A 14861-nucleotide genomic window follows, 5' to 3' on the forward strand; every position below is an offset into this window, starting at 1 on the left:
GCCGGCACGTCTGCAGGGTTGTTTGCTTCCACGAAATGGGCTTGCCCACTATTTCCTACAGATATGCACAGTAAGTGATGGAGAGAGAGAGTGTGCTGCGAGGACGCAATACCGTGTACCTGTCAAGTGCATTTCTTTCCTCTTGCTTTGCTGTGAGAAAGACAGCGTTGCTGTTCGGTGAGTCTGAGCGATTATTTTGTATGTGTGGTGTGGGAAAGGTGAAGTACGCCGCACAACCAGACACCACGGGGTGAGGCCATCAAACGCCGAAGAGCCGGGTGCAACGCAACACACACACACACACAAAGACGCCAAAGAGAATGAAGGGAGCGCGGTGAGGGGAGTTGCGTTTAAGACGCAGCGGGTGCCTAAGCACCTCACTCGCCCACGTCAGTGTCAATCGAAATGGGTACGCATGTGGGCACCGAAAAGAGAGAGAGAAGGAACAGCGGCGCGCCTGCGCTTGTGAATGAGACAGCCCCTGGGGGGGGGAGTAAGGAGCGGGCAGGAGGGGCATCCACCAACACCATAAAGAAGGAGAGTGAAGTCTCTCTCTCTCTCCTTGTCCGCACACCCTCCTGCCTCGTACGTGGTGCAGTAGAAAAGAAGTAGCGCCGAGAGCACGCCAGTCTTTAGAGACTCATCGACGCTGTAGAGGCAGAGACACGGTGCTTACACCTCCCCAACTTCATGGCCTTGAGGAATAAGGGGGGAGAGGGGAAGCGGATGCATCTGCTGGTGCGTAGCTGCTGCGCCGTGTGCCTTTTGGCAAATTTATTTGTTCTTTTTCGGGCCTCCCATCGCATACGTCATCTCTTAGTCTCTCTTACACTACCCAATTAAAACACCACAGAAATCAAACAGGAAAAAAAAAGGTGGGAGGGGATGAGACGAAGGGGCCAACCCCCCTTTCTACCACTCATGAGCACAAGACCACTCGCAGGCGCACAGCCCACCACTTCTTCACAAGGCTCTGCGAGCTCGAACGAGAGGAAGTGGGCTGTGTGTGCGTGAGAGAATACTCATAATTGGGAGAGGGGAGCAGTGGCTCATCCCAGAAGGTAAACAGGCTCCGGATTCCCGAGCTTGTGCTGCAGGTGCGTGCAGGTCTTTCCAAAGATTCTTCCCACTCCCCCTGGCACCTCATGATGACTGCAATACTCATCTCGTTGATCCAGCTAGGATGAGAATAAGCGAGCCGATGTCTGAGGAAGGAGGGCAGGAGACGGTGAAATGTGGAGCGCAAAGTAGGGAGCTAGGACAACGTGGAGAGGCCACAGCCTTCTCGCCGTATCGCTCTGCTTTGCTGTCTTCTTCGTTGTTGCCCCCCTCGCCGTTAACAGTCACTTGGTTTTTCTCCCACAACCTCGTTTCATCCATTCGCTCTCCTTAGCAAACAATACAATCCAGTAGCCCATCCCCTGTGAGCGCGCACATACAGCAATGCGGGCAGGTGGACGAACAACGACTACGACACACAGCATGATGCCTAACCAGAGAAAGTGAGTGCCGGTTGGGAGAGGGAGGGAGAAACTGGCGATTCCCCTTAGTCATCCGCCATGCGAGCCCACGTCCGTGCACGCACATCCCGTGTCTCTTCCGCCACTGCCATGCCGCGGCGCGGCACGTCGTTGTGAATGACAGATGACACATCGGTGAAGTGAATAGAGTCCTGCGCAGCACCAGCCTGAGGGTAGTTGAAGCGGTTGCGGTGAAACATCACACTACCGCTGTTGTACGCCATCACCCTCATATCGCGGTCCTCGGAGTCCTTCAGAGCATTCTGCACCACCTTCTGCACCTGGTCCGGCGAGACAGCAAGGTACGTGGCCAGCTTTTCCGTTGGGATGGACTCCATGGTGATGCAGATGGTCTCTAAGATGCTGGTGCGCACGCGGGCTTCGAAATGGAAGGACTCTGGTAGGTGCTCCTTGACGGAATTCCACTGCGTCCAGAAGCGGGCGAAGAGGCCGCAGCTGAGCAAGTTCTCGAGTCCATAGATGTAATTCAGCTCTTTCTCTACGTTGGGAGAGTCCTGGACGTGGCTGGGCACGAGGCACATGCATGCCGTAAAGTCGCTTGTCTGGAAGCGGGCCAAGGACTGCAGCAGGATACCGAGCAGAAGTGATTTGTCCGGCTGGTCGCCCTCCATCGAGGAGGACTTGAGGTAGCGGAGAAACATCGGCAGGTTGTACTTGCCCTCGCTCAGCAGCTGAACCACCTGAGTACCGTCATCGCGTGCCATTGCTTTTTTATTTTTCTGGTTTGTTTAACGGAGAAGGGTAAGAGGAAGAGTGTGTATGTACGTGTGCTATAGGGGGAGGGGGAGTGTAGTGCGTAGAGGGTACGTGTGTACGGACTTCTCTATCAAAGAGAAAGGGACAGGGGAGGGGGATGGTTGGCAGAAAAGGAGGCAAGAAGTGGTGGCGGTCATCATAGCAGTAGATGAGTGCCTGCACGCCACCGACTGCTTCCATTTTCTTTTGTTTGGCTACTTTGGCATGGGCGTATCGGTGCGAGTTACTCGTAGAATTTTTACGGCCTTCCTACGGCTCATCACGAGGAGACTTCTGATCAGGTTCACGAGTCCTTTGTCTTTGTTGCTGATGCCGTCTTCTCTCACACAAATGCTGCTAATGCGGTCCCCGTCAACATGTCCGACACGCTTCCCAGCAGCAGCAGCCACTCACACCAGCAAGGAGAAGAGAGGAGAAAGAGCAAACATCAGGGCTACTGAATACAGCTACAAGATAACACAAGAGGGGGGAGGAAGACGATAAGTACAGCAGTCTACACGCAGACCCTCCCAAACAAGCCTGCATGATGATGGGTGAGCGATAAGGTGGGGGAGGAACGAAAGCTTCCCACAGACAAGCAAAAGGAGAGGGGATGTGGTAAAGAAAAGGTCTAAGGGCGCATTATCAGAGCACCAAGAAGAGGTGAAGAAGAAAACAGAAGTAAAATGTGCAACACACCCCACCACACACCCCATCTCCAGTAGTGACGTAAACAAAACAACAAAACAAAAAAGAAACAAAAAAAAGCGACGGTCCATGACACTCATCGAGTTTTTTTTTTTGCCGACGTGTAGGCCTTTCGATTCGCAGTGATCAGTGAGGCAAGAACTCCGACTGAGGAGGGCGAAAGGAGGAAGGGAGGGAAGTACAAGAGTGACAGTCTGGAGAGAGAGTGTGTGTGTGTGAGTGAGTGAGCGAATGTCCTTGCACACTCACTGGGTAGTCGGCGTGGCGAAGAGGATGCCCAGGTGTGGTGATAAGTGCAGGGGATGAAAAAGAGAGAGAGAGACTCATGAACGAAACGCACGTGCTGCTGCGGGAGAAGCGGAGAAAGCTAAAAGGAGAAACAACCATAACAAGGGGTACAGCACAAGCAGTAACACAAAGGGGCGAAAAAAAATACAAGAGGAGCAACAGAAATAATCTCCCGCTCAAGAGCCACAATCTCTGTACCTTGTCTCCCTCACTCAGCAATGTCTGCCTTCTCACCCCGTCTTCTTTAGTCGATCACCTCCCGTCACGTATGCCTTTTCGCGTATTTGCCTCCCCCTCACCTTTGACTACCTGTGCTTTCCCTTCACCACATGTCAGCCACCCCAGCGTACGACTCAGTCTTCGACGAAGGCACACGTCGCGATGTCAACCAGTCATCGATGGATCTGTCGAAGAGGTACGTGACAGGCTTGTACAGATATGAGCCTACTTGGATGCTAGCGACATTGGAGTTACCGCTACGGCTGCGGTCGCTGTTTTCAGAGACGTGCGGGGCGGCTATGGCCATCGTGGGAAGGGCGTGGGGGTAAGTAGTAGGCTTGCCAGTGACTCCGTGAGGCACCTCACGACTGCGCTGCGTCGGCAGAAGAATAGAAGGGTAGAAGGGGTGCGCCGTCTTCACAGGTAGTGGCGGTGTGTAGTCGCCATTCTCGGAGACATTTACATCAACAAGAGCTGGTGGTGTCGTCTCATTCGCGGTATACTCGGCAGGAGAGTAGTGGGCATCCATATTGCCTCCGTACATCGCCTGGTAGGTGGGCTGCTGCTGATGAGAATACGCTTTCTGAATGAGCCCATCCACAGACACACTCGGGTAGTTGAATGCCTCTGCGGGTTCTCTGGACATATTGTCATTGCCCTCGGCATTGGATGAGGGCCCCTGCGCTGGCGGCAAGCGGGGGTAAAATGTGTGCAAGCTGAGATATGAAGCGCCATAATTGACCTCGGGGGTCGCAGGATCAGACACCGTAGCATCTTCATCAGCGAAGCTCAGCATAGGGTCCTGAAAGCAAGCGGTCTCGCCTGCGACAGCTAACCCATAAAGCTGATTCTCCCCGTATTCCCACCGCGCCATGTCGACTGGACCACAGGCCCGCAGAGGGGATGACACAGGAAGCGCTCGTGGCGCCCACTCATACGGTGGCAAATAGTCATCCCCGTCGCGGGGCCCAAAGTCGCTATACGGTTCAAAAGACGTGCGGCTAGACACGTAAGAAACCTCAGTCGCTGCGCGTCCGTTTTGTATGCTGGGGGCCAGCGCCGGTACCACGGCTGGGACATAGCGCCTGGTCTTTCCCCCACGGTCAGCGTCGTCATCCGGGGCGTCGTCACTCTGGCAAATCTTTGTATCCATCACTGCAGGCGCGGCACTACTGCAAACATCAAGCGAGGCGTTGCTGCTTCCGTGGTTAATCGTCGACCCTCCCGCCTGGTGCAAGTTGATGGAGCTTATTGTTCCGGCTACTGTCACACCGTTGGTCGACGACCCTGCTCCCGTCACCTGTGAGTGAGGTTCACTGTGGTGCTGACTGTGTACCACTACGTCATCTTTGGTTCCTTGCAAACACACCTCTGCGGTAATGGTACTACTGGAGCTGCCGTGCTTCTTCGTTTGTTCCTTTCTGCCTTTCGTGCTCTTGTGCGCTTGTGAACTGCTGCTGCGGTCCTTCGCAGACTCCGCATCATTTATTGAAAGAGACAACGAAATGCCACTGCTGGAGTTGCCTCCGCAGTTACGGCGGCGCTGACGCTTGTCCTTGCGTTCTTCGCTCGTTTCCCCGTTGGACTTTGAAGATTCTGTCGCCCCTAACTCTCCATCCAATGATGCCTTGATGCTACCGCTGTCCGTGCCGGCAGTGCCTTTGCTGTTGCCTTCCTCTTTTGAGCCCCATCCTCGATCCCTCCCGGCTTCTTCAGGAGCAACATCAGCAGAAACATCTGTCTGCGGTGGCGCCGTATCCTTGCGCTCAGCAGAAGGGAAACGATTTGCCGCGGAGGTGGCGGTGTAGGCATTTGGTGCTACGGGTGTCTGCTCAGCCACGGCTCGAGGCTCCCCTTCCTTCTCACCTGAAGCCTCCTCCGCATTTTTCCGGCAGCACCTCAGAAATTTCGATACTCTGCAGTTCACGCAGCCCATTGTCTGTGCGGTGCTTTGCTGTGTTGCTGCGCTTGTAATTCGTAGATAGGCGCCTGTTAGAGTCGGTGCGCAGGAGAAGGGGTAAAGGGGGTGAATGCTGCAGAGCTAAGCAGTCAGGTGGACGGGGCTAGAGGTAGAGGGGTGAAAAGGAAAGCCTTTCCGCCTGAAAGAATGATGGCTTGTTACGCTGTTCAAATTCAATTTCAAGGGACGAAGAAATGGCGGCGGTACAAGTGAGGTGGGGGTAGGCGCATGCAGGAAGGAGTACGTGACGATGTCAATAAACAAGATGACGTTGTTGCGTCTGTGCGTGCGTGTGTGTGTGTGTGTGTCTGTGCACGTATGTGAACGTGTCTCGATGCGCCGTTTTTAAGACCCACAGGTGCAGGGAAAAGGGGGGAGCACTACTCGCGCGTTTATTCTCTCTCTCTTGTCCCTCCTCGTTTCTCGCACGTGTGTGGTGTGTGTGTGTGTGTGAGCCCACGAAAGTATCGAAAAAAAACGAATCGATTGAGTGAGTGAAGTCAAAAAAAAAGAACGGAGAAAAAAGCGCCACTTTTCACGCTTGTTCAAAGAGGTTCAGCACACATCTCGAGGGGGAAGGGTAGCACGTTGGATGCAGCGCTCCACTTGTACTTCAGACCTCGCCCAAAGAAGACGTCTCAAACGACAGTATGGCGACTCCGCCTAGTATGTCATGCGTTCGATAAAGTGTGCGATGGTGCGCGGAAGAGGTGGGTTTAGTAAGCCAAGCCACTGTTCTGTTCGCCTCTCTCCCACCCAAGGCATACGCACGTACACGCGCAGGTGCACGTGCGTGTACCAACAAGAGAAAAAGAGCGGCGGGAAAGGCAGCTAGACGATGCCCATCAATGGTTGTGTTGTTCTCTTTTCGTTTGCAGTTAGGTGCATAGTGGTCAACTGACCGCACAACTGGCAGTGGTAGAACCGCTGCCGCTTAGACGGAAGCGCATACACGCATACACACGTACATGCATACGCGACGGATATGTCCGCGCTGCTGCTGCTGCTGCTGTTCTTTAGTTAAGAGAGAGGGGAGAGATGAGGGAACGAAAGTCGGTGAGTCAGCCCAAAGAATTGATACGGCGGTCTCTCCCCTTCTCCTCCCCATTCCCTTCTCGTCTTGTACACCGATGCACACACACACACACACACACACACGCACACACGCACACGCACATGTGCTTTTACACTGCATCAACGCTGAGCGGTTCCTCTCCAGAGGCTAGAGGTCCGTCAGCATATTCTGTGGCAAACCTTTGCGGAAGCGCGTTTTGAGTACAAAGTCGCGTGCCAGTTGATGTCCCCTCGCTGGCTCTAGCGGGCCGACGTGAATGCTGGCGTCGAACGGGTCTCCGGGTACGACGTCCCACTGACGAAATTGGAAGAGCGGAAAGGCCTGCCCGTGCGTAAGCATGCGTATCTGCGTCTCTAAGCCAAAGCTATCCATGGCGGGTACCAACGCACGTGCTCGGATAAGGGTTGTAGCGGCGATAGGCTCCTCGCCAAGCACCGCGCCGCGTCGCTGTTGCAGGATATCGCCAAGTTGTAAGACGCACTCGGGCGTGCACAATATCTCTGCAGTCATTACTGGCTCCATCAGTCGAGGGCGCGCACCAAAAAGCGCGTGACGGAGTGCCGTGCGCGCGTTCGACAAGACGACGGCGTCTCGAGTGGACGCGTCAATGTCGGCAAAGATGAGCTTCGCAGCAACGCCGCGCACCATACCACCCACCAAAGGCCCAGCCGCCATTGTAGCACGGAATGCCGAGACGATGGCACGTTGATGAGCCACCTTGAGTGTGTGACGAGTCTCCTCTGGCAGGGTGTCGTCAATGAGAATACTGGGACCCTTTGTGCAGTCCGGTCCAGCAGCTAGGATGTGCTGCGCGTCGAGCGCATCAAAGCCGTAGTCATGACGCAGTACCGTCCACAGTCTGCACGGCTGATGGCCTTCGTCGAGCTCCGCTGAGAAGAGGCACAGCTGCTCGTACTCGATTGCGTTCGTGAAGGCGCGGGGTAGTACACCGCTTACAAATCCGACCGAGTTGTGGCGAGTGCCCGTCATGGCCAGAAGGCCCTCCGCGTCCTGCACGGTCTCCGCAAGCGTCACGAAGGGCTGCGAGATGCCGACTGGCGCGTTAGGGCACAGGCCGTGACGGAGCTCGTGCAGCGCGGTGTCCAGCTGCAGCTCCCCAAAACCACTGATGGTATACTCACCAGTTTCCTCCTTGTGTACGTCAAGGCCAGGGGAAGTACGGAGTAGCACGCCGAGACCACCCTGAACACTGCTGGCTTTCGTTGGGTCGCGGACCTCCATCGAAACGTGCAGCAGTGGCTGCGGAAATCCCAGCGAGCGCACCTTAATAGGCGCGACCCACTCCGAAGTCATGCTGCGAGCTTCTGAAGGACAGGGAGCTCCTTCGTCCTCAGCCAATACGGCTGCCGCAGCGGCACCGCCCACGAGGAAAACGTGCGACCCAGATCGGGCCGGCAATCCCGTCACGTATACCGTCTGTCCCGCGGTGGCTTGTTGAACGGGCACAAAGCCATCTTCCACAGTGCGCAGGTATAGGCCATCTACCTCCACCTCGTAGTACGGATCTACCTCACTGCTGAACTCATCGAAGGCAATTAGCCGCGGTCTCGATTGTTCACCGTTGCGGCTACTCGACACCCATGCACCCTTGCTCTTCCTACTGCTATTCAAACGCAGAGTGCCGTGCGTGACGCGTACGACAGCCGCAAGGGTGTCCTTGTCGTCGAAGACACGCTGGAGAGATGCGACAGCAATGACAAGGTCGTTAGCCCTCGCGGTAGCGGCGGCGTCTCTTTCCACCTCAGTGGCGGAAGCCGTGGCCTCAATCGTCATGGAGCACAGCGCACTGGCGCCGTACTTCTCGGAGAGCCACTGCGAACGAGTCAGAGGTGCTGGCAACACACTGAGAACCGCATCTAAGATCTCGCCCGTAGGGGCGCCGCAGAAGTAGCGCATTGCCTCCTGAAGCGCTGAGAGCGGTGAGCGGGGCAGCTTGGCGAGGTCCGACGAGAGAATCTGCGCTGCCTCGCCTGTGACTGAATGCGCGACAATTTTGTAGAGCGGCTCCAACACGAACTGTACAAAGCTGGGGCGTTGACGGAAGTTAAGGATCTTCTTGAACTCCTTCTTGTCATACGTGACTTGCCCCCACAGCTTTGTCGCGAGCGCAGCGGCGTTGATGCTAGGGTACAACGCTGCGTACTTCATCGCGAAGGTCTCCAGTGAAAAGAACAGGCCAAGTTTGGCAGAGGAGAAGCAAACCGTACCACGCTCAGGGGACACGAGGAAGGCGTCATACGTGGTGCCACAGCTCGCGATAATGTTGTTGACAGAATCCACGACTATGCGCAACTTTCGGTACGCGTCGAGGGGTGGTAGTTTGAGGTCTATTATGAGACGGTCCACCTTTGTGATCACAAGGACAATCGGCAACTGCTCGTTCACAACGGCGTGGCGCAGCAGCCGTTCGCTGTGGTCACTTAACGACTCTGCCACATCGACACAGAAGAGAACAGCATCCGCAAGACGCATGCCGGACGCCGTTTCGCCAATCAGGTCCGGATGCCCCGGCGTGTCAATGACAGTGATTTGCCGAGACGTCGGCTGCAGAACTGCGCCCCCAGTGATAATGGTCAGCGCGTGACTTTTCAACGTCATCTCGCGATCAACCTCATCCTGTCGCTTGTGGTACGAATTCTCGTGCAGCAGTAGCTCAACCAGCGATGTCTTGCCGTGATGAAGAGAGCCAACAACCACGACGTTACGCATGCGATCGGGAAGGGCGGCAAGAACGTCTAGGTATCTCTGCGAAGCCGACACGTCGTGTGGCTGCTGTTGACAGCGATCGCCATTGAGGAGCAGCACCCCTGATGTGGACACTGTGCTGGTCTGCTCGGCATGGCGGTCCTCCACCAAGAACTGCACCTCCCTATTCCTACCCACGCCCCGACGCCCGTGCGACTGCACCTCGCTCTGGTCTATCAGTGGCTGGTCCAGACGCTGAGTGCCTTCCTCACCAATGACAAGCTCAACGTCGTCGCTAAAGTCGGAGTGGTTCTCCACATCGCGGTTGTCGAGAGATCGACCGAGGGTGTCTTCCTCAGCACCATGTAACTGACACGTGGAGTTGTCTCGCGACTCACGAACAGAGCGCACGTCGGCGTTACCCTCCTCTTCACCCTTTTCACCGCCTCCGCCATTGGCGCTGGTGCGATTTCCGTACTCGTCGTAGCCAAAGTCCATTGTCGTTTCCACTTCACTCCATTCAGCGAATTTGCGTCACGATGGTAGGGGAAAGAGAAAGCAGATGAGGGAGCGAGACAAAGAAAGAGAAGAAGTAGAAGATGGTGAGGCCCAGAAAACACAACGTTGACGCACTTAAGGGGCCGCAGCGAACTGCGAAGTGCTCGAGGGGAAACGCGCGAGCGTCGGCACGGCGTATTGAGAGGAGCCAGGGAGGGGGGGGGTATCCCCAGTGGCTTGAGAAATCACCTCCACAGAAGAGAGACAGATAGTGAAGAAAGCGTAACAGGCCTCGTGAAACTGAGGACACAACGGGTGCATGTGCAACGTGTTCATCACTACACGTCTTTTCTCACATGCAGCAACGAGGGAGGAGTCTCCCAGCTGACCTCAGCATTCCTCTTCACTCCTTTCAACTCGACGTATTTCGCTTCGTGTGATCATGAGCAACCGAAGAAGTACAACCAAGATACAGATACATATACGGCAAGGACTGCGAGAGAGTGAGAGCGGGGTTGGACTTGTCGCCATGGTGAACGGTATCACAGGGAGGGAAAGGCGTGCATTGCGTATCGCAGGGTTTATAACATAGTCGTACCCTCTGGGCATACACAACACCACAGGCACGAACGCTCTGAAAGGGAAGACACGCCTCCTCGATGGTGGTGACCTCGTCCTCGCCGTCTCGATCTCGCACGGACCAGATCAACGCTCCTACCAATAGCCCCAAAAGGCACGCGCTCAACTTTGCCGCTCGTAGCGCAGCGAGCCCTCCGGGTTCCGCAGCGACGGAGGCGGCGCATTCGGGGAGTTGTAAAACGTTGCCAACACGCGCTGTTCCAGTGATACTTGATGTTGGCGTTGCTCTAGCGAGTTGCGAATCTGCCGCTCGCGTATCTCCTTCAGCTCCTCTGGTGACTCCGCCTCCAGACGCATGGCCATGTAGTCTACCATCTGTGCAATATCGGGCCGTTGTGTCTCGAGCTTCTCGGTGTGCAGAAACACTATGAAAAGAAACATAAAGCCGCAGATCAGAAAGGCTGCCAGGTAAGACTGCGTCTCCGGCCGGAAGTTGTACTCTGTTCTCCGCACCTCCCAGTCGAGGCAAGAAACCAGCCCTAATCGGTTGATATACAGAGTCCTCGACAACCGGTCATCCTCCAGCACCGTCAAGTCCTTGTGTGCTTGATTGATGAGCTCGCGCTGCGCCGAGACGCTTGTGATGCTGCGGTTGCGGCGGAAGCCGGTGCGGATTTGCTGCAGCAGGAGCATCCGTATCGTCACATTGGGGATTCGGTTTGTCGCCTTCAGGTATCGGCGATACAGAAGGGCAACGGCATCGCGCGGAACGAGAGCAGACATGATGCCAGTCGGCTATAATAGTAACCGTGCAAGAGGGGGAGAGATGGGAGGTGAGGCTTTACGAGGGGGAGTGCGGGGGGGTGGGGGGGGGGGGCGATACGGGACAGGTGAAAGGCCGGGCTCGAAAGAGGGGGAGGGGAAGGGACACAGCAGAGCCACTGATCCACCCACACTTGCAAACTCGCTCGAACACACAAGAACAAAAGAGAAGGTACTCGATTACGAGGTCAAATCGAAAATGAAGTGCAGCACTCACGACTACGAACACACGTGCGCGGACTGACCCTCTCCACCACCGAGGAAGACACGCTGGTTATTCACGCGCCCTCCTCCCTTTCAAAGAAAGCGGCACGTGTTGTCGAAGAAATAAATACGAGAGAGAGAACGAAGGCAGAGGCAAATGGGAAAGTGCATGGAATGCCCTACTGCTGCCACTACAGATTTGACCGAGATGGCGGAGAAGTACACAGACGCGGGTGTGAACCTGTTGGAGATTGATGGTGACGGTTAGGATTCGAGCAACGGCTTGAATCCTCTACTTGCCATAACACACAGAGACAGAGGTAGAAATCGATCACACTAAAGAGGATAGCACCACAACGTCAGTTGCGTGTACGATGCTCGCATAGACTTCCTTCCGCTTCCCGAAGATGTTCGCTAGTCTGCACTGTTGGCTAACCTTGTTCATTGCCCCTCTTTCCGCCACCTCACCCCACCCAAAAAGCGCTCTGCTTGTGAGCGGGTGCGACACAATGCGTTTCCCCGGCTGACTGCACTACTGCTACTCCTACAAAATACTTGTGTGCACTGAGGTGGTGTTGAAAGCGTGCGTATGTTGCAACGGAGAAATCATGTGCATCGGAACATCATATACACATGAGTGCAGCGAGAGGCACAGACACACACACACACACACCACACGCGGATGTTGCCGCCTCGTGGACAGACTCAGTTGAAGTGCAAAAGATAAGAGAATGGGGAATGAGCAACGGAGAGAAAAGGAAAGAGGGGAAGTGACTACGTGCTCAGAAAAAAAAAGCAAAAGCAATGTCTCAGAGGCCGCCTCAGCTCATCTAGCGGAGCTAGCCTTTAACAACGATGTGAACTGTGCCCTCCTATCTGCGCATCACTTGAGCACTCCCTCCTCCTATTCGCCATTGGTCCGCACACTTCGCCTTCTTGTGTGCGTGTGAGCGGGGGGAGAGGAGGGAAGGAGGCACTCGTAATAGTGGCGTGAAGTCTGCGCAAGCCCATCGCGTGTGCTCCTTTGCGTTACGGCAATCGCAGCACTACTGAAGTCTGGCGTGTATGTTTGTGGTATCTGGTGTTGCATCACACACACAGAGAGAGGGAGAGAAAAAAATGAACGAAATATCAGATCAGCACAAAGGGTCGACACGCACGTAAAACACGCATACAGGGAGACAGCGACAGGGCACATCAGTTCAGATAGTCGCTCACATCGGCACACGGTAGGGTGTGTGGTCAAAACGCAAAGAATGGGCCAGAAGGAGGGAAGTACCGGGCTGGTAAATCAGAGCCTCACGGAAGAGAGGCACCCCGGCACTGCACAAAGCATACGCTCACTTTGCCCGATACTAATGCGCGCACACACACACACATAGAGGCATACACAGGGAAGTTGTCTGGGAGGCGGGTATTGTGTCAAGCAACACCGGATGCCTCAGCACTAGATAAGCCGAGCGGCGGACGCTATGCTATGCCGTTCATTTTTTCTGCGTCTATCTCCACGGCGGAGTAGGGGCAGTGCGCAGCCTAGCACGCTCCTCCGCAACTGAAATGCTTGCTTGCGCCATCGCGAAATTCTCGAAGGAGGACTGATACCGCGACCCAGCTCGGGCAGGTTGCCGTCCGTACCCAGCGTTGTCCAAGATGAAAAGTTCACGGTCATCTGCGCGCCGACGAGCGTGGTTAACCGTGCGGGAATACCTCCCTCGATTGTCTACACCCACAGAGGAAGCGAACACAGACGGTGCGCTCGAAAAAGCATGATAATGCGACCACGTCGACGGAGACTGCTGATGCGCGGTAGCGGAAACAGCAACTCGCCTATTCTTCTCAGCGGCAACGACGTAGTCTCGAGTGGCACTGCTGGCGCGACCTGGACAGTAGCGTTGGTCAGTATGGCTGATCAGTTGCTGCTCTCCATGGCGCTCGTTCTCCTCCCATTTAGGTGTTGAGCCGGTGCTCAGCTCGCTGAAAAGGGCAGTGCAGGCGCGTACGAGTGACACATCCACCAGTGTGGACGTGAGTGGAGAGGTGGCACCTTTGCCTCGATGTTGCTGCAGTGTAGCAAGTAGCTTGCCATAAACAACAGCCTGCAGCTCGGCAGAAACACGGAGTTGGCGTGCCCCAATATCAAAATCCTCCAGGGTAGCCTGCGTCACCGCATGGACGGACTCCATAGATGTGTACAACTTTTCTAGCGCATCCACTGCACTTGTTGAGGCGGAGGGGTCTACTGCTGCTGCAGCCCGGGAACGCTCTTCCACACGAATTTGCTCCAGAATAGGAACCAGTTGCGTGTGCATCGTGTTCAAGGTGACACGCATCCCCGCCAGTGAGCTCAGCATGTCCTGCGCAAAGGCTGATTGCATCGAGGTCGGCTCGGCAGTCAGCGACGCCCGCCGCGGCGCCGCCTGGCGAACTTGTGCGACCTCCAGCTCCGACCTCAGCCTCTTGTTTTCTCGAGTCACTGCCTCGAGCTCGCACACGAGTGCCTCGATGCGCTCCTGCTTCTCGCTCACCGTACTCTGCACGACCTTCTGTCCAACTGCTTCGAGAGCGTCATCCCTCGGTCCACTGCTTTTAAGGCTTGCACCGGCGGGCGCCGCCCGTGTGAGCTCCTCGACTTCTCTACTCCTCTCCGCTGCCAGGGCTTCTGCTGCAGCTAGTTGAGCTACCAGCTTCTCACGCGTTGCCGCCATCTCCTTATACTCAGTCAGCAGTCTACGGGCAGCGTCAGCACACTCTTCCTTCTCAGTGGTCGCACGCCTGTAGCGAGACACTACAAGGGCTCGGTCTTTGTCTGTTATTTCGAGGCGCTCCTGCACCTCCTGGAGCTCCTTACGCAGTGTCTCAAGCCGCACTACATTTGCCTCCGCTTCCTCTGTCAGATGCACACTCTCCTTCAGCCTCTTCACAGCAATATCGCGGTCCTCCAGAGATTTTGACATTGTCTTCTGAAGAGAGGAATACTCAGCTTTAAGACGTTGCAGCTCGCACTTGCAACACGACAACATCTCCTCTACCTCCCCCACCTTGACCACCGCACTCACCTTCTCATTTGTCACCTCCGTGTGTTTCTCCTCCCACTCCCTTACCTGCACCTTGAGTGACTCGTTCTCCTCCTTCAACCAATCCACAGGTTGTGAAGTCACCCAAAACTTCTCAGCCGCATCATCACGCAATACATTCAATTCCCGCCCCTGCTGCAGCTCCGCCACCTGAGCAGCATGTGCCTGCTGCAGCTCCGCCACCTGAGCAGCATGGGCCTGCTGCAGCTCCGCCACCTGAGCAGCATGTGCCTGCTGCAGCTCCGCCACCTGAGCAGCATGGGCCTGCTGCAGCTCCGCCACTCGGCTCTCGTGCTGCTCGCGCTCCGCTGCCATGCTGGTGCGCAGCTCGGAAAGACGCTGCTGCAGCGCAGACTCGCACTCCGCCGCAGTGGACTGGTTCGCAGCCGCGTGGTCGCGCTCCACCTCCAGCCGCTGCTGCAGCTCCGCCACTCGGCTCTCGTGCTGCTCGC

At 55.8% G+C, this 14861-nt stretch overlaps 5 protein-coding genes across 5 annotated transcripts in view; all 5 read right to left on the minus strand.

Moving 5' to 3' along the window:
- Positions 1-1546: 1546 nt before the first annotated feature.
- On the minus strand, positions 1547-2245 carry LPMP_322310 (hypothetical protein; the record flags this gene model as incomplete). The annotated part of the gene is made up of 1 exon (XM_010703613.1): positions 1547-2245. The coding sequence occupies one exon, from the start codon at positions 2243-2245 to the stop codon at positions 1547-1549; it is 699 nt and encodes a 232-aa protein (XP_010701915.1).
- A 1349-nt stretch (positions 2246-3594) lies between these two features.
- LPMP_322320 (hypothetical protein) lies at positions 3595-5427 on the minus strand (the record flags this gene model as incomplete). The annotated part of the gene is made up of 1 exon (XM_010703614.1): positions 3595-5427. The coding sequence occupies one exon, from the start codon at positions 5425-5427 to the stop codon at positions 3595-3597; it is 1833 nt and encodes a 610-aa protein (XP_010701916.1).
- Positions 5428-6673: 1246 nt separating this feature from the next.
- LPMP_322330 (small nuclear ribonucleoprotein component-like protein) lies at positions 6674-9730 on the minus strand (the record flags this gene model as incomplete). The annotated part of the gene is made up of 1 exon (XM_010703615.1): positions 6674-9730. The coding sequence occupies one exon, from the start codon at positions 9728-9730 to the stop codon at positions 6674-6676; it is 3057 nt and encodes a 1018-aa protein (XP_010701917.1).
- Positions 9731-10471: 741 nt separating this feature from the next.
- On the minus strand, positions 10472-11092 carry LPMP_322340 (hypothetical protein; the record flags this gene model as incomplete). The annotated part of the gene is made up of 1 exon (XM_010703616.1): positions 10472-11092. The coding sequence occupies one exon, from the start codon at positions 11090-11092 to the stop codon at positions 10472-10474; it is 621 nt and encodes a 206-aa protein (XP_010701918.1).
- A 1742-nt stretch (positions 11093-12834) lies between these two features.
- The window catches only part of LPMP_322350 (hypothetical protein), a gene marked incomplete at both ends in the record, with an annotated part of 5145 nt that continues 3118 nt past the window's right edge, over positions 12835-14861 (minus strand). The window contains one exon of the mRNA XM_010703617.1: positions 12835-14861. Within this exon, the coding sequence (XP_010701919.1) occupies positions 12835-14861 (2027 nt within the window).

Source organism: Leishmania panamensis, assembly GCF_000755165.1.
Source record: "Leishmania panamensis strain MHOM/PA/94/PSC-1 chromosome 32 sequence".
In the NCBI taxonomy this organism is placed as follows: domain Eukaryota; phylum Euglenozoa; class Kinetoplastea; order Trypanosomatida; family Trypanosomatidae; genus Leishmania; species Leishmania panamensis.